Raw genomic sequence first — 25,796 nt, forward strand, 5'->3', positions numbered from 1 at the left:
AGGCTCCAAGACAGCTAGACCTGATCTCATGACACTGAATAGTCACATTTGGTTGTATAGATTTGAATAATTTTCAAGATTTCAATGAAACATATTTTTTCATTATTTATTTATTATTTCAAACTTTCTCTTCTTTATTGTGCTGAATTGTAGGTTTGCCTGTAGACGTACAGCAATTTTTTTGCATGTTCGGCTGACCTAATTTGCAGTGACTATACAAGCTCAGCATTTGATTGCAATTAATTAACTGAAAGTCTAACACTGAACAGTGTCTCTGTTTTTACCATAAATAGTGCCAAAGTACAAGGATCTCCCTGGAAGCATTTTAGGAAAATACTGGGAAATTACTAGGAATTTAAGGATCCATAGATAAGAGTGCTACCATTTAGGTCTTGTAGACCTTAACGCCAACTGTCGCAAATGCATCATACCGCTTTAATCCACATTGCAGCCGAATCTTGCATCCATTCCTCTAGTGCCGGTTTGTGCATATTCATCACACACCTAGGAACCTTTTGCAAGCACTGGTTTCTCGTCGGACCGTTCGTAATAACGGCCAATAACGTAATAACTACCAATAACGTAATAATTTTGGCCATTTTAAATGTAATAAAACCAATAATGTAATAACTTGCCAATAATGTAATAAAACCTTTGAGCCAATAACGTAATAACTTTTTGCCAATAATGTAATACGTTATTACATTATTGGCTGATTGTTACGTTATTGGCCTAGTATTTAAAAACCCTTTGAAAATGTAATAACTGGAGCTTATAATGTAATAAAATTATATATGACTGTTATTTTTTTATTTTCACTGTCAAATATGTCTAGTTTATGCTCAGGTTGATGCTACTGAATGACCACACAGTGACTTCAACACAATTGTGAAACATTTTAAGTTCTGCACTGCGTGCCTGTTTCTAATCTACATTGAGATGGAAACTTCTACCATGCTAATCATATCTTTGCAAATGGATGATGCTTAGTGTTATCTCCAGAACACTCATAGTCACTGAAGTTGCTAATTAAGTGGCAGCACAATTTAACCCATTCAAAATTCCAAATTTATTGAGTTTGCTCTAATCCAAGATGTCCATGCTTGGGACATTCAATCAAGTCTTGCGCTCATTCCAGGCACTGTCGGCAGCATTATCCCAACCTCTATATAAGAGAAACACTTGAGCAGGGCCTAGAGCTGGACAAAGAAAATGAGTTCACCATCAGTATTATGAAGCTATACAAGGCTGCTGGACGCAGCAGTGGTCTCAGTGCATGGATAAGGGAGTTGTTTGGCAAACATAGCCAATGGATGAAAGTCTGGCTAATTCTAAGTTATCTGAGTTTTGGGCAGTACAAAGTTAAGGATATCTACTGGAAAAAGTAATGGCAGTTTTATTAGTGACACGAGGCAACGCATGAGGCACTCGCCTCTATAGCTCTTTGAGCTATAGAGGCGAGAACTATTGTTATCCAGCACGTTTTTTCTTCCCATTTTTCATCTTCCGCCAGAATTTCGGCGTGTAACTAGTCAATATATATCAAAACGTGGCTCGATCGGGAATGGTGTGCTACGACTTTCATAGCTCTTTTGTCAATAAATCGCAAAGTTATACGCAAAAAACTGCAAAGAATTTCCCATAAGAAATGAATGGGAAATTTCCTCAAATTTCAGCCTTTTTCAATTGTCCACTGCTTCGCCATACTTTCTCTTAGAGACTTCATTCAAACTTTAAAACGTAGATAATTTTGTTGGGTCGAAATGAACGTCGGCACATTTTTTGATATCTCTTACGGTTTTTGATCTATGACCATCTGAAGACCATAAAGTTTCTAAAAAAAATGCTCAGAATTTCTCCCCCTAGAGTGGATGACATCATCACTTAGAGTGAAAGAGCCAGTGAGAAATCGCCGGAATTTTTTTTCTAAAATTGCTGTAAAATCCAAACGGTGAATAGGAGACACATAATTTTTGGATCTTTTTGTAGACAAACCTTTCTTCTCTCGACAAAGTTCAATTTTAAAGGGTTAGCCCCCACCAAATTTAAATAAAGAGGGATCTTGCACCAGCTGCCCTGCTCTGCTGCTCCATTTAAACCCATACAATCTCCTGTTTTCTGAGTCGCAGCCCACCGGAGTGTGTCTTTTTTAATCAACCATTTAGTCATTTTTCTAAAGAATATCTGGACATAAAACACACATACATCTGGCCCAGACTTGTCCGCATCTCACAGTGTAATCAGTTTTTTGATAGCAGCTACGGTTTTGTCACAATCACAAGTTGTTCGGAAGAAACCGACAGCAAGAAAGAGGTAGAGAGGTAATTATCAGCAGGTGGGGCAGAAGTTACACACGCACACACACACACATTTAGAGACACATATACCATAGCCACACATCTCCATGTAGGAGCTGGTTGGGCTGCTTGTTCAAAATACTTGGGACAATTTGATAAATGTGTAGTTCAAGCAGACACACACACAAAAACAGACGAAGACACACACATGTGCAGTCACACACAACAACAGATACATACACACACACAGTCACACACAAATACAGTTAGATACACACAGACAGCCTCATATACATAGACAGGCACAACGCCATGAGCTCTATTAGCGCTGTTAGCATTAGCGCTGTTAGCTCTACTAGCCCTATTAGAAATGTTAGCACCAGTAGCTCTATTAGCGCCGTTAGCTGTTAGCTCTGTTAGTGTTAGCTCCGTTAGCTCCATTAGCATTAGCTCTGTTAGTGCCATTAGCATTAGCGCCGTTAGCTCTGTTAGTAAAAGGAAACTTTGGATGATAATAGAGATGGTTCATTTCCAAAAAATTCATTCATGTTTATTGATTCAGTTAAAAATTGTCAAAATTTCGGCAGCGCCGGAATTGTCATTTGACACCTCAACATTGAGAGAGAGAGAGCTAATGAAGAGGTTTGGAGTGGAAGTGAAAATCCTCTATCAGCTTACATTAGATGGATATTAATTGATGAGATATGTATCAACAATATAAACATATATTTTATAAAACAGCTCCAGTTCCTCACAGAGTCCAGATGTGATCTATAGGCTGTTACATCATAGAGTTGTGCTAAACCCGCTGTTAAACACCTGGATGACATCACAGGATCTTACAGGATCAACTATCATTTTTATCTGATCAATATTAATAATGAGAGAGATCAGGCAAGAGAGAGAGAGATAGAGAGAGAATCTTAATCTTAAATTTGTCCACTGTACTTATTTTAATTCAGTGAACTGCACAAAAAAGTGTATTATTCCCAAGAACTGCAGTCATATATAATTTTATTACATTATCAGCACCAGTTATTACATTTTCAAAAGGTTTTTAAATACTAGGCCAATAACGTAATAACCAGCCAATAATGTAATAGCGTATTACATTATTGGCAAAAAGTTATTACGTTATTGGCTCAAAGGTTTTATTACATTATTGGCAAGTTATTACATTATTGGTTTTATTACATTTAAAATGGCCAAAATTATTACGTTATTGGTAGTTATTACATTATTGGCCGTTATTACGTTTTTGGTTGCTACAACCCCTGTTCTAATTGTTGTTACAATGTAATGGTTGTGAGCCAATTTTGTGGCTGTTTTGATGAAATAAATGAATTTTAAATACACAAAAAAGATGTTTTTACTGCATTGAAGCATTGAAAAAGTGGACATATACTGTTTGTTTGAACCCTATTGTAGCTGGTGAACCTACCTAAATTTAAATCTATTGTATGTGCTACAGAAAAATGAACAAACTCCTCTTAATTTAGGATCAATTTGAAAGCAAAAACACAAAGAATTATTTTTTTGAATATAATTCTAAATAAATTCAGGCGTCAAGGGGTTAAATGAAGCAAGAAGGAAGAGCAACAGTGAGCATTAGTTCATGAATTACAGAATGCAAATTGATCTGCTTAAGTTTTGGTCAGTAAAACTCCATTCACACATACTTTTGCAAAGTTATGAAAACATAGTGCTCTGTACAAACTATGTATTTGCACAGTGACTGTTTTTTGACTGCCTTTGTCAAAGGGTTCTGTTGTTTTGTTCTAACAACTACCTGGCAAGGACTAATTAGCTGCAAATCAGTCATTAGCCCCTCTAATTGATGCAACAATATATCCTCCAGGCAGTGTTTCTTATGTATTTGACAGGAAAAGCCCAAAGCTGAGCAGCAAAAACCACACAATGAACAAGCCATTGGAATTCCAGCCATGACCTACACATTGTACCTTGTTGCTGAGCTTTTTTGTATTTTAAGCTACAGAAGACATGTTTTAAAAAATGACTGAAATTATGTTATACAGTATCTGCAATCAACCGTTACCTGAACAAAACAAAAATGTTCTTCTATCATCTTAGAACTACATTATAATGTGCTACAAACTTACTTAAACCCACAACAACTCATTTTTTGGCCACTTGGCAGAACGAGAAAAAAGTTGCAAACACACTGTCTTTCTGTCAGAATCATTCTTTTTAAGTTGTGTTTGTGTCCACCTGATGAATACAAGTCAAATCTTCAGGTGTTTTAGCTCTGGTTTTGTCTTTGTCAACTCTTGAGAAACATATATGTCTCTTTGGCTGCTAAAAGCTCAGCTATATTCAATAGCTACTCTCAAACAGTGTCCGTGTGCTGTTTGGTGCTGAGCAGTGGGATTTTAGAGCTTTCTCACTAAACACTGGGCCTGCTGCATCTGAAAGTGAGGCTGTGAGAGCACTGAGAGTGAACAAAAACAGTGAAGTTGCAGCCAGACAACCAAACAATGAGCTGAAACTCACTACGAAGCTCTGTAAAGCTGAGGGTAGCTGCAGATTCAGGTGATAATTCTCTGTAGGTTCAGCACTATGAACTTTCACACTGTCACGTATTTTTCACATGGTCATTTGACACATTGTAATTCAAAATAAAAAACATTATTTCTATGAATCTTAAAATCAAGGTGTTATTTGGTGTTACTTATTAGGTGGCCTTCACATTTATGCATAAATTGCATGACGTTGTATTTACATTTGCAACTACTTTTTATAATTTGTTTTTTAGTGTCTCCAATCTTTACGGTGGATCAATTTGAAAATGTTGGGGTAGGGTATTTTCAAAGACTCTCATGCATTTGTGTTTAAAGACATGGTTGTTTACATTTCAAAGGCAGCAAATGCTTATTTTTTGCTAAACTTCAAAGTGCATCTATATATATATATATATATATATATATATATATATATATATAATCATTATTTATGGCAACATAGCCCATCACACAATTCAGCTGATCAAATGTTTCAGTGAAAAGTTAGTCCTGGCCTTTTTTGCGGTAGCATTTATGACCCTGAAATCAAACACTAGGAAGTACTGTTGCAGTAGTCTGATAACGGAAACACCGAGATATGTCAGTGTCAATACTGTGAGATCAGCCAAACAGAGCTTTCCCCTGCTGACACAAAGCTTAGCATCTGGGGGTGTCTCTTGATCCGTTCAACCATGCTCACCAGATTGTTGCTGTTTTGTTGTTGTCTGCAAACTGGAATAGGAGGAAGAAGACATGTAACAGTGGAAAAACCCCTAACCCTAAATCTGGTCATCATTGACCAGCCATTGCTAAACTTAGGCCCATCGTGGTTCATCATTCAACTTTCTGTTTCATCACATCAAGACTACTGTGACTTCATGTTTACATGCCTTAGCAAGACATCCCTGTAGTGTTAACAAGTGGTCCAGAAGGCTGATGCAAAGCTTTTAAGCAGGTCTTTACAAGGGACGGGTTGAGGATGATGAAATGATGAAGAGGAAGCTCTGCAAAGACTGGGTGGTAATGGGGAGGTGGAGGGGTTCACATAACAGCAGTTTGGAAGAAGGATGGCAGAGATTCAGAGAATCATTTTTAAAAAGGAAGCGGCAAGATGATAGGCCAACAGAGTAGGTGTGTCGCTATGCTAGACTGGACAGCCCCAGACAATGACAGCAGAGGAATCATGAGTGAGCATGCGTGAGAGGAGTGGATGTGGGAAGGAATGAGAAATAAGCTACAGGCCTCATCAAACAGAAGACAGTCTTTCAGTCCTGACTGAACTTTTACTGGAGCTCCATTTCTTTGCACTTACCCATTAAAGAATTCTTGCAGTCATTTTTGGAGCCCTGCATGGTACCTGTCTACATTAAAGAGCTACAGAAATGTTACATCACCATCAGGTCTCTGAGGTCTTCTGATCCAGTTCTTACCGATGTTTCCTTTCTCCAGACTCTAAATTAAAGGAGACTGAGAGACAGAGACTGGGGTTGTGTTTGGAGCTGTCTCCCATTGGACTCATGATATACAGGCTCTGTGGACATTGTGCTTACTTATTTGAGGATTGAATGATACAAACAGTACAACAGAAGCATGCAGATTAGCCAGGTGAACTTTTAAACCATGCATGAGCAACTGAAATATTAATGAACCATACAGTGTTGTGCTTACACCAAGCAGTAGGCTGTCTTGTAACGATGGCGCTGAATTAAGGAACAAGGGACCTTGAGAATATTTAAATTTGTTTTCTCCTCGGCTGATTGAGCACATTTTTGGCCAGTAGCCAGTCAGCACTCAACAGTTCCAAGGTAGGCAGTGTCTTTGTGCTTGAATGCTTGTTTTATGTTTGCAAGCACGTGGGCCTGAGATGTACAAGTGCTCGGAGCAGTGTACAAGAAGACTGACTCCGTGATGTAAAGTAATATGTAAATGATCTGAAAAATGAAATGATACAGGGGAGAGCTGCAGAATAAGAAATCAAATTAGAAGATCGAAAGTTTGAGGGAGAGCAAGAGTAGCTGAGACGGAAAGTGATATTGAAGAAAGGAGTGGACAGAGAGAGAGAGCAAATATTTGGCAGCAGTAGAGGGAGGAGTGGAGACAGTAGTCAGCTGGCAGCACTCAGAGCAGGACCCCAGTGATTTATCCCAGAGTCCTGCATTAGTCAGATGGATGTTGCCGTGTGCAGATTAAGATTAGGATACATTCATCAGTGCAGCACTGGACACAAATACATTACAGCTGGGGAGTAAACAAGGCAGCGGCCGCCAGGTGAATCAATGTGCATAATTAAAAGGATAATGTGGAACAGCCATCCGTCACTTGGCCATAGAGGGAAATTGCAAATTACTAGGCTGGATGGTTGTGACTGTGGACTAAAGAGAAACAGGTGGCACTACATATATACTGTATGTATGGTGAATTTGTGTTTTCACTAATCAGTGTTTGATATAGAATGTCAAGCTCTAAATGCCAAAACTTAATATAACTAGGGTTATGTCGTCCGCCAGTTCTTTGCACGTTTTTCCACTGTCTGTGTTGCCTGTTATCATTTCAGATTCATTCCAGGCATTCCAATCCAGAGTGATTGCCCTCTTCGTGTTCCTGCCAGTTTTAGTCAACTGGTCCCGCAGCCTTCCGCTGCCCCCCAAGTATCCAGCTGGCATACACTGTATACCTAAACCATCTTTTGCCGGTCTTCCACCTGCCCTGTTTTTTGACCCCTGACAGCTTGTTTATGCTACTGTGGACTGTTTACCTGTTGCCAAGCTTCACCTGCCTTAATGACTAAACTTTGCATTAATTTAACTGGGTCCGAACATTGTTTTACTGAGCTATTTTATCTATTGACAGCAATGCGTAGTATGACAGTCTTTTTTTCATTTTCAGTAATTTAATCTCTTTGTAACTGAGGCAAATGTGACCTTGTAGTTTCACCTCTTAAAGGCAAACTCCAATGTCATACAAATTGATTTCCATTAATATGAATAACATCTTGGAACGCAGCAACGTCACTAAAAATATGTGTTAGAAACAAGAAACACAAGCACTCAGGAGATCAGACAGCTTGGATACAAAGCCTGAACATACCTGCACACCTGCGTCAGGTTGAGTCTTGTGCACACTGGCACCACACACACATCCCTTCTTGTATCTAGTTGTATATCGAGTCTGCAGCACTTTGATTTGATTTAAAAGACAGAGAACAGACCATACCGCAGAGCTAGAATGAAATTTACTTTGCTGAAGTATGTTATAGTTGAAGTTATGCCTGGTACTCTGCAAGGCACTGAAAAGTTACTCAGCTACTCAGAAACCATAAACACAAAGCTATATGTAATGGAAATTTTTCCCCTTTTCAGCAACCACTCCTGTTCAGGTAATGAATGTATTAAGTAGGACATTAGTTCAAACATTTACTTGACATAAGTGTCATGTCCATGTCCAATATATCAAAGTCAACACACAGCAGGCCCATAGTGCAGCTTGATAAAGCCTGTGCCAAATCCGTCATGACCAGATGTTTTTTATTGTATTATACACTGAAAACATTGATATTTATTGACTTTACTGAATTGTCAACCTTTGATAACTGTAATATTGACCTCAACAGAAACAGTATATTGCATTGGAGGCATCAGCACAGTATCTCTGCTGTCATCCCAGTGTAGCATATTTGAAATGAATTGTTGATAAGGAATGTAAATGTAGGGCGATGCAGATGTTGTTATCAATGTATTCTTCTACTGTAATCACATCAGAAAACAAGTGTATGTCACAACAAAGAGAAAAAAAAAACAAGTGAAAGAATGAAAAAGACAGGAAGAGAGGGTGAGACTGAAAACTCTCCAACCCGAATGTGAACCATCTGCCCACTCCGCTGAACTCTGCGGTCACACAAAGTGAGCGCTACCCACTAGGCAGAGTGTAATTTAAAACGATGGTGGTGACCTTTCCTCTCTTTCTCTGTGGCTTAGAGCAGCTTGGTGTGTCCATTTTAAAAGCACTTTCTCTGTCTGACTCTCTCCCTTTCACACATTTTTGTTCTTTCTCTCTTTCTTCTCTCCTCTCTAATATGGAGCCATGTAACCTCATCAGTCCTGCCTGCTGAATGCTGTTGTATCTTATGAATCCATCCAACTTGTGAGCCGATGAAAAATAATGAATGTGTATAGGTGCTTTAGGAGATGAGTATGTGAGGGAAAATAACTGTCTTGTACTGATTTAAAAACAGCATGCTTCATTGTGTTGCTCTGACATAGACTGAATTCATTTTAGGAATATTTCTGTCAGCAAAAAATGATCAACTCAGAACCCACATACTTAGATATGCTGTTTTTAAGGCACTTGATGATTTGCCCACAGGCTTTGGAATGAAACTCTCCATGACAGGCTGAAGTCAAGACTAAACTTTGCACAGTCTTTGCATAGCTTCAACCCCCAGTTCTCCCAGTGAACCATCGTGCAGTGCCAAATACTGTTTACTGTTCACAGCTTTTGGATGGAACTGCCAGAAAACAATATTTCTTCCAAATATTCAAAATCTGACAAATCAGTTACATTTATACTCATGGTGCGGCCCAAATATGGTGATGCTGCTCATCGTCTGTTCACATGCCCAGTAGCGACTTTATTCCCAACAAGTTGTCCAAACTAAGAGGATACATTGTTTGTAATTTGCTTTGCTAAAATATTATTAAACATAGGTGCAGGCATAAAAAAGTACTTGGTTGTGCGTTGTGCTGACGTGCTGAGGTGAGCATATCACCCCATTTTCTGTTTCTGGTGGCTGGTTAGCAGTGGTGTCCTTCTGCTCTCGTTTGTCTGAGTGAAAGATGCTCTTTTGCTCTTTTATTACAGTGGCTAATTACCCTCTATTTAAACTATCATTAGTTCTGCTCAAGCACTCTTAGGTCTATCTCTTTAGCGATCGCTAATCTCACTTGTTTACACACTTGCCTGTTCTGCTAGCCACATTAGTTTAGCCTAGCAGCTAGTGCTGGCTTCTCTCTCTCCCTCTCACTCCCCTGCTTTCTCTTGCTTGGTGTGTAAGATGCAAAAATGTAACAAAATAACGAAAATTAAAAATGAACACAACCACTGCAATAGATACGAGAATTAAATGTGGAGTCCTTTATATCAGATCTCTGTCCTCTAAAGCTGTCTTAGTAAATGATCAGATCATGATATTGATTTATTGTGGAAACCTGGCTGTGTCATGAACAGTACGTTAGCCTAAACAAAGCTGATCCTCTGAATCACATTAATACTCACGTTCCTCGAGGCAGCAGCCGAGGAGGTGGAGTTGCAGCCATTTTTGACTCAAGCCTATTAATCAATCCTATACCTAAACTCAGTTATGACTCATTTGAAAGCCTTTCAACATCACATACAGTTTTATTTGTCATAGTGTACCACCCTCAGTCCTTAGTCCTAAAACAGACAAATTACTGTAGGTGATTTCAGTATTCATGTAGACATTGATGATGATATTCTTATTACGGTGTTGATCTCATTATTAGACTCAGTTGGCTTCTGTCAGAGTGTTTTGGGACCCACTCACTGTTTTAACCACACTCTCGACATATGGCACTGAAATCGAACCCTTAATAATCTTTTCACAGAATTCTGTCTTGTCAGATCATCATTTGATTGACTTTTGAATTCCTATTACCAAACTACCCGCCACTAAGCAAAAATTCCTACAGCAGATGTCTGATAGTGCAGTAGTTAAATTTAAGGATGTGATCTGATTTGCATTTAATTCAATGTGCCGTGTATCACTACAACAGAAGACTGTGATGAGTTTATTCCTTCCTAAATTGATCATCTGGTTGATAGTGCTACAGGTTCATTGCCTATGACACTTGACTCTCAGCTCCTCCTCAAACCTGCAAATTAAGGTAAGCGTTGCAAAAACTCAAAAGGAAATGGCGTCTCACCAATTAAAATCCTTGAGAAAGCAGTTGCCAGTCAGCTGCATGGCTCCACATAACAATAGTTTATTTGAGGATTTCCAGTCAGGATTTAAAGAGTATCAGCACAGAGACAGCATTGGTTAAAGTTGCAAATGACTTTCTAATTGCATCAGACAAAGGACTTGTTTTTGTACTAGTCTTGTTAGACCTTAGTGCTGCATTTGACACCATTGACCATGGTGTCCTGTTACAGAGATTTGAACACTACATTGGCATTAAGGGAACTGTATTAAGCTGGTTTAAATCCGACTTTTCAGAACAATTTCAATTTGTACATATTAATGACCTGTACATTTCTCTGTGTATGCTAAAGTCAGTCATGGAGTTCCACAGGGTTCTGTGCTTGGACTGATCATTTTCACCCTATATATGCTTCCTTTAGGCAACATTATCAGGAAACGTTTCATAACTCCAAGCGTGTCTTACAGACAAAAAGACCTGGATGACCTGCAACTTTATGTTATAAAAATCATACAAAACTGAAGTTACCGTACTTGGGCCGAAACAACTTAGAAACTCACAATCTCACTATCACCTACGTAGCATTGTTAAAATCAGGCACATCTTGTCTCAAAATGATGCAGAAAAACTAGTCCACCCATCAGGCTGTCCCAATTCGTTGCTAAATACTCTCCAACTAATCCAGAATGCTGCGGTACATGTTCTGACAAAAACCAGGAAAAGAGACCATATTTCTCCAATATTAGCCAATATTACTCTAAAACATGTTTAAGACGCTTTTGTTCATACTTACGCAAAGATGAATGATTAAGAAACGGTTTCGTTTGGTTTGTAATGATTTGGTGACGTATCTGTATTGTTTTGGTCTGTAGTTCATGTTCGGATCACAAACGTAATTCAGTTGATAGTCTGCTTCGGACCAGAAGAATAACCAAAGTGGCAAAGGCTCAGCCAATGATCAGCTCCAGGAAGATCAGGGAAGATCTAAGGTTGCCTGTGAGTGCTGTAACAATCAGATGGCATCTCTGTGAAGCCAAGCTACCAGCAAGAAAGCCTCTGCAAAGTCCCATTGTTAATAAAAAGTGCTGAAGCCATTACAATTTGCCAAAGAACACATTGACTGGCCTAACAAGAAATGGCGTAATATTTTGTGGACTGGTGAGAGTAAGATTGTTTTTTTTTTTGGGTCTACGGGCCACAGACAGTTTGTCAGACGTCCTGCAAACACTGAATACACAGTGAAGACCTACATGGAACAGCTATAGCAGGGAGAGCAGCAGCAAGGGCCCCCAAAGCAACCATACTGGCAAACCTCCCTGTCCTTCCCCGTGCCTACAGGGAAGTGTCAGTAGGAGGTGCTAAGAGAAAATTAGGCAAATTGAAATGCAGCAAGACCAACTGAAACAAAGCTGACCCTGGATTGAGTTGTTCTCTAATAAGTTTTAAAAGAGTCCACGTAGTTAACCTATAACATTTATTGGAACAATTATCAATCACAGGCCGGATATAGCGTTCATTCGCAGAAGACAACCATCGACCCACAGCCTTAAGAGTTGAAACAGGAGCTGCAGATGCTGCAGTTGTTGCTGCTCCAATGCTGAGAGAATGATCAGTGTAGCGTTCTGGTGGAAGCCCACAGGATTGGCAGAGGAGGGGAGGACACGAAGCAAACCAAGCCCGGGACATGGGTGATCCTCTCCTATCCCTGTCAGACTTTAAGAGTATAGAAACGTGGTGAGTGTGCATCATTAGATCTGCTATGGTGAGCATCCATATGATTCTGTGCATGTAGTGAAATCACCACCTCTGAGAAAACCATAAAACGCTGTGAGAAGAACCATTTCTTATTGTAAAGCTTTAGTAAGTCATCATACTTTTTAAGGGTTGGAGAGTGAAAGGGAGACATACGTCATTGCTTTGTGGTTTCTCCCTCTTAAAGCCATTTAGCAGAAGATGAACAGATGGGTTTTCAAGCAGGCTGATGGTAGATGGATCCAAACAGAGCAGGTGAAAACTGTCTACCTGTAATAAGTCCTTTAATGGAGGACGGCAGCATTTTCAGGATTCAAAACAGAGAACTATGAAGGCACAAATGATGGAAATACTGACAGGCAAGGCGGCTACAAAGAAGGTGACACAAAATGAGGTGAAGTAGACCTTGCAGAATCATACATGTTTAATATGGACTTAGCTAAGCCAGATCCCATATAGCGAGCAGCAGACAGCATGTTAGTTTGCAGGGTCAGAAGACAAGCAATAACGATTTGGTACATTTCCATAGGAGGCGTGCAAGACGCATTAGGTTCCAAAGATGACGGCAATACATCAGCAAGCCACTCATTATAGAAACCATCCAAAACCAATGGAAGGAGCTGAGTCTATGTACATCTTTAAAGTCAATGGAGAGTCTAGATTTTCATTATAAAAGAATGAGATGTCATCCCACTTGTCAAGCAGGCAAGACCAGAAGCGGAGCTTTTATCTGCAGCCTGCATCCAAGCTCACCATATCATAAAGTTTCTCTACAGTTTTGGAGAGGTCGAGAAGCCTGGATATGAAGGAGCGTCCCTGAGCAATAACACCCATGGCAAAATTAAGATGCACAAGCAAAGAAAGCAACTCTCTTTTAGAGATGGCTGTTGCCTCTTGCATGTCTTTTATAACTTCTCTGATGTGATTTAATTTCTCCAGAGGCAGGGAGGCTTGCATCAGGCTGCTATTTTAAACAACTTGCAGAGGAAGTGCAGGTAAGCAGGCTATGACAGCTTAAATAGAGCACCCTGTCTGAGATGTGCCAATAAGGTGCAAGCCGAGAATCAGCTGATGTGGGCTGGTTTGAGATCAGCTGAGCCATCAGCAAATGAAACTAGAATGCCAATTGAGCTTGACCTCCGTGGCCTGCCTGAACTTACGCTATGCTTAATTTCAACATTTGTCACTGCTGCCCTCAGCAACCACAGGTGTCGCCAGATCAACTACAACTGAAATCTTTAGGATAATGAGTTTAAGGTCAGGGAATGTAAGAGGACATGGCTAAAGGAAATTAAGGTCCATCCCTTGAATGTTCCGTAGTTAATGCAATGGCTCAGGTGCCGCAACCCAAGTAGAGAACTTAAATTACGTAACAACTGTACTTTGGCAAAAGCTAGTAAATTGAGCATTTTAACACAGATAAATAAATAGGGAATAAACAGTGAACAATCCTGAATCAGTTATTTTTTAAGATTTTTTTCTGCTTTATTTGTGATAGTGATAGCTGGAGAGAGACAGGGAAGTGATGACATGCAGCAAAGAGCCTCAGGCTGGGGGAAACCTTGGATTCACTTTTTGTTTTGAGCAAGATAAAATATGCTTAATTTTTTTCATTTGATTTCAGGAATCAGATGAAAGCTTATTCATTTTTCACAAACATATTTCATTAAAGTCATGTTGATTATATGTCATTTACAACACAGGGTTGCACAATGAAAGTAACAGTCCCTCCACGTTACACAGACATATAGCATATATACACATATTTAAATTAGAATAGAATAGAACAAAATCAAGGATCAGAGTTGTTGCTTGTGAGTCCTCTCTGTCTCTATGTCTGAGTGCTGCCTTTGGGTCCTAGGTCTTGCAAGATATGATATTTGTCTCCTCCATCAATGCTTGTGAGAAAATGCTCATAGGGAATTCTACCTGCTGTATGCACTTATTATACGTATTATTATATTAACCATGTGAATTAGCTGTCAGTGAGAAACTTCCATAACAAAAAGAGGATGGACTAAGTATAGCATATTTAAATCCTAATAAAAGTCAGAAAAGCACACTTCTGGCTACTTATAGCAGTAGGCTAAAGTTGTGCTGAACCGTGTGTTTGTACATGAGAACTGCCCGCCTCAGAACTATACCACTGAGGAAAATTCATTTCTCGGCAGCAGTTATGAGGATTACACTGGGTGAAATGAAATGCATTATAGTGTATTTTGGCTCAGTGCAGAGCAATAGAGAGGGATTGGCCACTGAATAGTGGGAGCCATGTTGAGAAACTTGTGGAACATAGATCTCCTACAGCAGCCATTCATTTGTTGTTATCCTGCAGAGAGCTGTAATGAATGAGAGGAAAAGAGGGGAAAACGGTTCACCAATGTAATTTGTCTTTCGAAGTGGCTGTGGGTCAGCAGGAATTTGTATTTGTCACTCCCTCGGTTTGCTCTGTTTTAACTCTGCTTTTTCCCTCCATCCCATCTCATTTTATTACTTCCCTCAGGAGGTGTCTCATATTTGCTCTTCTCCACAGGTGTCTCCCTTTCAACCCTTAACACATATTATATATATATATATATATATATATATATATATATATATATATATATATATATATATATATATATATATATATATATAATTGTCAGCACAGTAATCACTAGTCACTTGCTCGTGGTCATGGCAACATGCTTGTGCCCATTGAGTGCACCGATCCACAGTTTTTGATGTTGAGTGTTTTTGGAAGTTGTGGCTACTTCTCTTGGGAGGGTATGTAGACCATTGTCCCAGTTAGAGCTCATGTTGTCTAACCTAGCCTCATCATTACATACTCAACATACTTTTTAAATGACCTAATTTATAAATGACAAACTGTAGCCATCATATAGCCTCAGGTAACCTTCAATAGGTTGTTTGCAGACATGTGATGTTAAATTCTGATGGAGGGCAGGAAGTGAAAACGGCAATGGACAAGATGGAGCAAAGTTCTTACATGTCGGTTGTGACCCTTACATTATGAAAAGGAGCGATTTTTCAACTGAACTGAAAGATTTGTCTGCGATTGATGCAGTAGATATGACCAACTACCTGATGATTCAGACGTCGTTGTACTCTAAAAATCAAATGACAGCATGTAAAAGTATGAAGGCATACAACTTTTTTGTTAGCGGCTGGGTTCCTGACCTCGGTACCAAGGTGCTCCAGGATGACTTTGGTTTTAGCTAGGAGCACCTTGTATTGTCCTGTCAATTAATGTAGAAAAAGTCAGCGCTGTGGAGATGAACGTTCTGGTTGTTTGCCCACAAAGATCCCTTGAACGCCACCAAAGGTCGTCATGAAACAAGACAGGGTACATTATTTACATTACCTGTCCTAATGTGGTAGTCGTGCTGCTTGTAGCTATTGCTTCAAATCTATCACCATAGGTTAAAACAATAGCTAATATTACACAATTTCCACCATTATTTCACTCAGCTCCTCCCCACTGCAGACTGTTAACAAGCCATTTTTTCTGACATTTTTTTTTTTTTTGCATTTTTCACCCTTTTGAACAACTACTTTTGATACTGATTTTAAAAACTCCTCCTGGTTCCGTTATAGGCATTGTCAGTGTGTGCCATAGTGCCTCCTGAGCAGAAAATCACTTCCTGCCCTCCATCTGCACTTCGCACCACAACAAAAGCATGACATGACGTCATGTGCAAACAACCTGTTCCTGAGCTACCGTCATCAAAACTTCCACTGTCAAACTGCTGCTCTGTACCTAAACTGACACCCAGGTGTCATCAACATGCTACTGCGACAGTAAGCTAATAAAAACACACTTTCATTGTGTTTGTATTCATAATAACAGTGATACAACTGGAAACCACCACATTATCCACTCTCACTGAATGAAATGCAACATACCTCTGTATGTAAGGGTCAATTAGTCTTAACTGCCTATTACATGGTTTTCAGCATACCTCCTTTTCAACTATACTTTCTTCTTGACTCTTGTATTTTTTTTTAAGTACCCTCCTTAAGTTGTTTATCTCTTAAAGTCACTGACAAAAAGTGTCAACATAATTATATTGTGTTTTGAGTATGTACTGCATGCATGCAAGAGGCTTTAAATGTGTTATCCATCTGTTTGACATGATGTAATGAGGTGTGTGTGTGTGTGCACGCAGGTGTGCCCGTGCACAGACGCAACATATCTTCATTTTAATGGGGCAATATGACGTCCAGCAGTTTGCTACTGCAGGTCAATGCAAGAAGAGGAAAACAAAGGGAAAGGCTGAAGGACTGATAGAGAAACGTATTCAAACGATGAAGTTTCTGTGCCAGCAGCTGTGTGTCTCACTCTTAATAACACACCCACAGGGAACATGGGTGACATTTCAGCTGGCACAAAGAGGAACGTGGCACCTAGCTTCACAGGGTCAGCAATGGGATGTAATGGAATATGATTGAATGTGATGAAGGAAAATGGTAGTAATAGCAGTGGTGGTGCCGTGGAGGACATGCTATGCACTCACTCGTAAGAAATGATGTGACGAGACTTGATGAAACTAAAGTCCAGCAGGTGGACAGATGGATGGAAAAGTGTCTCAACCTAATCAGACAGCTGATGAACTAACAAGATGTGATGATTTCAAGTACAATTTAATTTGAAACAATATTCCACAGCGACATGAAATCCAACTGGTTCCCAACAGAGATGATGGATTGTCAACTGCAGCGTAGGAAACCCTGCAACACTTCAGTCATCAAATGTGCACACTGTAAAATTTTTCGCTGTGAATTCACAATAAATAATTGGATAAGTTTTGCATGACTTTCACAGCAAGGATCACAGCATTATACTGTGAAATGTACTCACAACAATTTACTGTAATTTCACATCTGTGATATTATAATGCATTGTTGTAAAAGCACAACTGTATACTGTAACTTCACAGTTTCAATGACAAAGCAATTACTGTGATATTACAGTACACTACTGGGGAATTACAACCTTTTGCTGTACATCATTACACCAGGGCCCTGTACTTTTACAGTGTGTGCTGTGAAAGTAATGCACAAGTTGACAGTAATTTACTGTGAATTTACAATGTATACTGTGGAAGTCATGCAAAACTTATCCAATTATTTATTGTGAATTCACAGCGAAAAATTTTACAGTAATCACTGTACAATTACAATCAAACCCCCCATAGAAACCACACTCTGAAGCAAAGTCAATGTTAGCCCAATGGCATATTTATTTAGAAAATAGGTTATTAAGCATAACTGCCAAAAAATTTACAAAAACAGCAACAGACATGTTATTCTTTTTTAACCTTATTTAATACATTAGAAAGGCAACATTTGTCCGGACTACCCAGCTGTGTCACAATAACAGTACGAGAATGGGAATGAGGCCTACCTGGCAAGGTAAGAGAGTAAGAGAGAGAGCGATGAAGGGATGTCGCAAAGGGGTGATGTGCTCCTCTCAGTCTCAAACATTCTATAACCCACGCAACAGCGTTGCAACACTACAAAAATCTTGTAGTGTTGTCTCCAAAAAAATACAAAAAGAAATATTTAAAACTGAGCCTTACAACTCCTGCAGCAAAAAAAAAAACAACTATGATGCCCACTCAAAGTCAATGAGCTTCCTCAAAAGGGTGCTCACATGAGGGTTCATTGTTGTGCGCTTCTTGGTCTTTGAGCCTCTTTCGGGATTGATGCCCAAGAAGCACCTGTTAATAAGCAAAGATAGTTTCAGTTTTAAATACTTATGTATTGCAGGCAACATTTATCAAGGTGTTCAACTGTGCCTTTTCCCATATTACACCCTAATAGATCTATAACCCAAACTTGTCGGATCTTCCTCTTATCATAAAATTATTTTTAGCCATCTTTAGCCAGGGTGCCTCAGGTTTGCCTTAGGCCCGGGCCACACAGCACGCCTGAGCAGAGCGTGAGCTTGGCGTTACGGCATGGTTTTCATTTCGGAGTCCATACTAACAGGTTAGAGTATCCACACAGCCGGCATGAGCAGCGCAATGTGTCATCTCGCCGTTTTTTTCTGCTGCGTGGCCCGGGCATTAGGCAAAGTGGTCTGGGCATCCTCTGTTGTTTCTCTACTGTAAGGGGCTGTAGCAATATGCGCTGCCACTCTATTTCAATATCAATTTATTTAGGATAACCCATTGAGAGCAGCATCTCGTTCAAACGTGTCTTCATGCAATTGGCCAGCTGGTAAATTAAACCCAACCCTGTTGGAAGTATGACAAACACATCTTTTTCAATAAAGGGTCTGACCTTTGAATGAACTCCAGCGTTGACGATCCAGCGGCAGGATACTCAAGGTTGAAGACGTAATAGCTGCTGAAGAAAGCTGCTACTCCATGTACAAACACAGGGTGTGGGCCCATCACAACATGTCCCTCAATGGATATAAGCCACCCAGAGGGCTTCATCATGTCACCTGAAATGAACAGATACCACATCATGTGTTATGAGCACTTTGAGATCCGTTTCAGATATATAGTAGTGTGCCATGCAAATGTAATTATTATTATTATTATTATTATTATTATTATTATTTGTGGTCATGTAGATTCCTAGTATTAAAAAAACAACAAAACTGAGTGTGAAATTTTGATACAAAATCCAAGTAACAATACCTTGAACGATCAAGCAGGGGGTGCTGGGGAGTTCTGCAGTATTAACGTCCACAGCAGTGGCACATGGCTGTAACACAGTAACACACAATAGCATAGATTTAACATTCAAGGATAAATATTGTTCATTGGTCAGAGATAAATCAGGTATCAAGGTAATAAATGGTGTACAATGTAATCACTCATTTTGCATTTTAAATATTTGAATAAAAAAATCTTACATCAACTTCAAGCATCAAACTCTCCTTCGGCTCTCTGAAGTATGACATTAGGAGCAGCAGGATGCAGGCGGCCTTGTCAGAGTCTGGCTCATAGCAGGCCAGAACATCACAGATTCTGGGGTTGTCCAGCGTTGCACAGTAATCCAGGATGGTCTGTCCTCGTCGACTGATTGCCTCCTGCAGTTTTGGAAGGATGTCGATGTCTGTCAGGAGGCTAAAGTGTGAGAATAGGCATTTCTGAGAGAAGAGAAAGGGCCACTCCAGTTTGATCTCGGACATTGCTGGGGCAGGCACTTTGTTAAGGTATTTCCGCAGGATGACGTATGTCTTCCTCATTATTGGTTCTGCTCTCTCTGCCCCACTCATTCCTTCCTCTGTGTACACAGACATACAAATGTTTGTGCAATTGTTAGTACCCAAGTAACAACTGACTAAAGTCACCCAAATTTGCATTGCACAAAATTAAAAAATAATAATAATAAAGACAGTAGATTGCATGCCTGAGTAGATGTTGAGCAGATCCCTCTTCATATTCTCCAACGTTGCCTCGGTCTCCCCCACTGGCAAATCTGCTGGGCCCCACCTCACACACCTAGGGGTAGGCATCACAGGGTAACAATACTATTGGGGGAGGTTATAGCTCAGAAGTTGGAGCAGGTCATCTCATGGCTGAAGGGTCTACATCTGTGTTTACTACAGTATTGACACCGCAACACGCTTGACGTGAAAAGGGTCCACGTTAAAGTGTCAATAAAGTAGTCAAGAGAAAAGTACATTTTGTCCTGTTTCAGGGTTATTCATGGTCTTGTACAATACTTATGATTTTACCCGTATATTGTTACATACCCGTATTGGTCAACAGGACCTCTTGCCAGTCTGGCCTCTCCTGCCATTTCCCTGCGCGGTCTTCCTTCTCTGCGGCATCGAGCAAGAGTATTATTCCTATTTTTGTACTCCACTCTTGTTTTTACTTGTTGCAGAAGAGAGTGACATCCGTCTCCAACAATATAATACGTGTGTGAACCTGCAATCACAACCTCTAAATGGACATCTAGTTTCCATTCCTCCCCTTATGTGCGTCTTCAAATGCTTAATAAGAGAGGCCAACATGTCACATTTAAATGCACAAGCCTCAAGCACACATTTCAAGGATGTGTCAGGTGGTGGAGCTGATATGTCAGGCAGTATAGGCTCAGCAGCTTGCAGGTAGGACCTATGCAGCCTATACATATGAATTTGCAGTCCTGTGTGTTTTCTGTACCTCCGTGGGCAGTCAGGTACCCCACACTGGTAGTGATAATTAGGGGCATTACTATGCAGCTTTGTGTGCTGAACAAAGTTATACACATTCTCAGACACATGCTCACATCCAACCATTTTACAGAGAAACATTTTGGTGCCTTTTGCCTAATCGCCTACCCAAACTATTTCTCCTCACTCTTAGCCTGACACTGATGGGATGGTTAGCCTCGTCCTCTGATGACCTAGAAAGAAAAGAAAAAGGAAAAATTACACAAAGGCAACCGACAATACGAATTTCAGTTTGAATGCAGATTATGATCATGAGAATATTGTGAAAACATGAAATCTGTACATATTTGCTGGTTTGTTAAAAAAAAAGGGGGGGGGGGCTTAATGGACATTTTTGGACATGTTAATGGTCTATGGAATGTTCTATTTTCCTCTTGCCTGGTCTCTTTGTGTATGAATTCTTATAAATCCTCAACCCTGTGAGGAACAATCAAGTATTTTACATCTTTTTTGACTGATCATGTGACTGCTCACAGCTTCCCCACTGGATTTGCCAGTCATGGAAGGGCACACGGATCCCTATTGGACATAGACTGGCCTGACTACCACAAACACAACAATAGGATCGATGTAAAGGTTTACGTGTCCTGCTTTCATTAAAAAAAGAATTATGTTGCTCTCATTTACCGCTCTGGACATAGACGTGATAGAGTAGACTATGCCGCCGACCTCTAATTAACTGACTAAAAAAATGCATACATGTTGACCACCATGCAAAACTTTCACCATTGATATAATATATGATGATTCACCTAACTACTGTATATCTGATCAAATGCTGAGTCATGTACCTTCATAATCGTATGATATACGAACACTTAAAAACGGTTCAGTAAAAGCATAATGTACAGTATTTAGGTATTCAAATTCAAATAATTAGAGCGGCTGCCTCATGTTTGTCTGATCTTGACCCCGCTTTTGGCGCCGTCCCAGTAGCAGCCTGTAGCACCAGCTCGCGTCGTGTTTTTTCTGCAATTTTGCAGCTTGGGATAAATAAAGTCTGTCTATCTATCTATCTATCTATCTATCTATCTATCTAACTAACTAACTAACTATCTATCTATCTAACTATCTATCTATCTAACTATCTAACTATCTATCTATCTAGGCTGTGGTAAACAGCAAACTCTAACGTTAGCTAGCTAGCGTTAGCTTGCCTATACCAGACCACACAGGCAGACGCTTTAGCAAGCTAACGTTGGCTGGTTAGCTAAAAGTTGCTACTGCTACCGTTCGCCATTTACGTTCAAATACAGTAGGACGTGAGAGAACTTCCGACAGTTTCGGGCACTTGCTAACAAAATATGAACGGTGTCATGCGATAGACGTTCATTTAAAAATAAATATTATTATCATTTAAAACAACTTGGGTGCATTGCAAACGGACGTTAGGCATGCAGCTCACCTCCTCCATTCAGCTCGGAAGTCAAAGGGAAAGCGGCGCCTCCGCTGAGCTCCACCCCCTCCTCCCGTCAGTGCTCCATCCAAAGCCACGCCTCCAGAAACTTGCTCGCTCAATGCTCCGTGCAGGAAGTACAGATACTTCAGTTACATGAGCCATATGTACCCTGATCAACTTATTCTCCTGCTAACTTGGTATTTCTGCTGAGGAGTGTGCTTCATATTTCCAGCAACTGTGAAACGTGATGAGTGTGCAGGCAGGGCCAGGGTCAGGGTCTGTCTGTCTGTCTGTCTATCTATCTAGCTTTACAGTTCAGTTACGTCATGTGACTTTCCAAGGAATATTTGACTACAATATTTCACTGTATTAATACTATTGAATGCTGTGAAATTCTTGCATTTTTTTAATGTGTTGCTGTGATATTACAGACCTTGCTGTGATGTAACAGGGGTTTTTTGATTGCAGGATTTTACTGTAAAATAACAGGTAAATGCTGTGAAATCCAAGAATACTGTAGTTTTTACAGGTATTCATTGGGATATTACAGGGGAACTTGATTACAACAAGTTACTGTAAAATAATACTGTGTATACTTATTGTGAAATGCTGGTAATTTTTAACAGTGCAGCTTTCTCAGTAAAATACACAAAACTCCAATACAATGTTCCCTAACATTCAGACAAATGAAAACCATCAGTGTGGTTTTAAATTGGAAATGGTTGGAAGGGTAAGAAAAGAGTTTAAAATGAAACAGGTTGTTTTTTAATGTGTATGTTCCTACCTGCTAACAACTTTCCTGAGTGCACTGTAACATGAGAATGACTTCATCAGAGGTCCATAACGTAAGGTTAGTGAAACCCATGTAGATCATTTGTCACTAAAGGGTTAACTTATTGAGTATCAAGTCACATGATTCCAGCAGAGGGATGCGTCCTATAGTTATGTAAGTGAAGAGAGATTCTTCTCCCTGCAAAGTTGCATAAGAGCTCCAGCTCTTGTGGCAGAAATAGAAACAAATCAAGATATTTGGTCAGTTGGTATCAGGAGTTGTGGATAAGAGTCTTTTAGTAGTAACTCAAGTACTGTGGAGTGAGAGCTCTGTTTCTGTTGTGCTTTTCATGCTGCTTTCCTTTTTGTTTTTGTTTTTTCCCACAGCTAAGAACTCTGCTGAGTTTCCTTTGTCAGAATTTAACTTAAGATCACAGACTAAGATCAGAGTAACGTGAGGGTTTGGTGAAATGTTTGCACCTTGCAGTCCGCTGGCTGGTAAGGTACTGTGTTCTGAATGTGTTTAACTTAAGTACTAATGGAGAAGTAATGCACTTGTTTTATGCTGTTGAAAATGGAATATCCTACAGTTCATCATATGTTTGAAGATAATGATGAAAGGGCCATCCACCTTGGTGTACAGCTAGACCTGAGCGTACCTGCAAAGTGCAAGAATACGCTATAAACTTTATTTGAATTAAAAGTAAAGCTAACTCACATATAAAGAGATGGAGAGGGTGAGAGCAGCAAGCTGCTGCTCAATCACTATTAACAGCAGAGACTGAGAGAAAAAGAGCTGCGCTTAACTGAAGGCCAAATAGCAGTTGCCTCAAGTTAGCAGGTAAAATGAGCCAGCCTACCTCAAGAAGAGCGAAGCTATGTGAGCAAATCAGACAACATTACCACAGACCTGTAACCAGGAAAGAAACCAGCCACACTGCAAGGCAGAGGAGCAAAGGCAGATATAAGGCCACTGACACATTCTCTAAACGTGCAGCACACGTAATACAGCATCTAAGCCAGCCATGCCAAACTGTTGACCATGATGCCGACACTGAAGCCAGGCTCCAGGAAGAGATTATCGCACATCCGAGTAATGGTCACCTGCCTAGACATAAGGCTGAGCGGTGCTGGCCAGTAATTCAGGTGCCAGAGCATAACTGAATCCAGTCTGGGGGAAATATTAGTGGTCAGGGGAAGAGGAGGAAACCGAATCTGTTACAATCAGTATATGATATGTGTATAAGTATAATACAGTATATGTGTATATTAATATATGATAGTATATGTACATTATAACAACACTATTGTGGAGATGTACAGTCTCCCCTCCTTTCCCCGTTGTGTTTTTCCCCTCCTCTTGTCTCCTGTCTGTTCCTCCCGTCTGTCAGGACGTGGCCGACAGGTTGGGCCAGCCTCCTGGCTGTGCTCAATGAAACACTCAAGACTCTCCTGCCTACACAGTATCCAAACACCAGGATTTTAACCAGCATCCATCGAATCGTCAGCCTACCAGTATGGTAACGACCCAGATTGTGCTCAGTGTGCTGCTTGCCTGTGAACAGACTTCCTGACTTTCTCTTGTGTTTGTGCTTAGGAGTTCAGATATCACCTGTTCTTGTCTGTGCCCTGTCCAGTCTGCTCTCCCTGCGAAACCCGGGCCAGTTTCTTTCTGGACTCAGCCTTTGTGAACTCATAGCCTAGTTTGGATTTGTTTGCTGCCTTATTTATCGAACATTCACTAAATTGTTAAACATAACTCCTGTCTGCTCTGTCTGAGTGTGGCCTTTTGAGTCCTAAAATCCTTTGAAAACACAACAACTATGAATCTAATGATAACAGAAATATGACCAATAATAATAACAGTAGCAGTGGGTGGCAGTAGATGCAACCATGATCCACAATCCAGGTGCAGCCATGATCCATGGGAACCTGTGAGATGAGAAAGCACAAAGAGGGAGGAAGAAACATGAATTAACATTAATGAGACATTAATGTGCACAGAGAGAGAGAGAGGAGAGAAGAGCTCTGTGTATCATGGGATGTGCCCCAGCAGTCTAATCCTATTGCAATATAACTAGGGACTAATCCAAGGCAAGCCTGAGCCAGCCCTAACTGTAAGCTTTATCAGAAAGGGAAGTTTAAAACCCACTCTTAAATGTAAAGACGGTTTCTGCCCCCTGGTCTCTTAGCAGATGTGTCGCTGATTTGGGACATCCTGTTAGATCCATGAACTGGTTGGTGGTGAATCATGGGCTTCGGCTTAGGGCTGTGCTCACCCACCCTCCTTGGTTTCAGGGAGGAGCTGCATTTGGTCGGTATGCACTGGCTACCGGGGCCTGGCTAACTGCAGCAGCTAACAATTGAGTTTCTGTGGCGTGGAGCCATGCTTCCAATGCTCTAAGCCTCACCTCCAATGCACGAGTATCACTGATGGAGACAGAGGAAAAGTTACAGATATGACACACCGAGTAAGAGAGAGCAGGCAAATGAGAGGGAGAGAGAAGCTATTCTCTAGCTGTTAGGGACAGCGAGGAAGTCGGTAAAAGAGATGCCATGTGTTTTTGTTAAGATGGTATACAAAGAGATGACAAGCATGGTAAGATATTTGTGAAAAATAAAATGTGTAAATGTGAAAGATTTAGTTTTCTTTACCACATGCAAACCAAACCAAAAGAAAAGGTGCCCCTGTGTTGCAGGAGTATACTTAATCAATAGAATGTTAATCAATGATTTTGTTGACAGATTTTTTATTTTATGTCTGTCAGATGTAATTTTAACCTTCAGTTTTTGTTTGCCCAAGTCTCATCCCAAATTTGTATTAATAGTTTTTTTAGCTTCCTAATTATTTATTGAACAACTTCAATGATTTTGATGTAGTTTTGTCTGTCTCACATTGAGTTGCTGATATTTCTTCTGACCTGTCTGTGATTAAAG

General features: G+C 40.1%; 1 protein-coding gene across 1 annotated transcript in view; it reads right to left on the reverse strand.

Moving 5' to 3' along the window:
- Positions 1-18,115: 18,115 nt before the first annotated feature.
- LOC121612009 overlaps positions 18,116-25,796 on the reverse strand; it is a 36,517-nt gene continuing 28,836 nt past the window's right edge. Inside the window, exons 3-10 of the mRNA XM_041944751.1 lie at positions 22,095-22,231; positions 21,600-21,658; positions 20,225-20,387; positions 19,879-19,970; positions 19,379-19,752; positions 19,161-19,227; positions 18,796-18,961; positions 18,116-18,230 (exon numbers count right to left, since the gene is read on the reverse strand). Of these exons, the coding sequence (XP_041800685.1) occupies positions 18,116-18,230; positions 18,796-18,961; positions 19,161-19,227; positions 19,379-19,752; positions 19,879-19,970; positions 20,225-20,387; positions 21,600-21,658; positions 22,095-22,231 (1,173 nt within the window). The remainder of the gene's footprint in view (positions 18,231-18,795; positions 18,962-19,160; positions 19,228-19,378; positions 19,753-19,878; positions 19,971-20,224; positions 20,388-21,599; positions 21,659-22,094; positions 22,232-25,796) is intronic.

Source organism: Chelmon rostratus, chromosome 9 (genome assembly GCF_017976325.1).
Source record: "Chelmon rostratus isolate fCheRos1 chromosome 9, fCheRos1.pri, whole genome shotgun sequence".
Classification (NCBI taxonomy): Eukaryota; Metazoa; Chordata; class Actinopteri; order Chaetodontiformes; family Chaetodontidae; genus Chelmon; species Chelmon rostratus.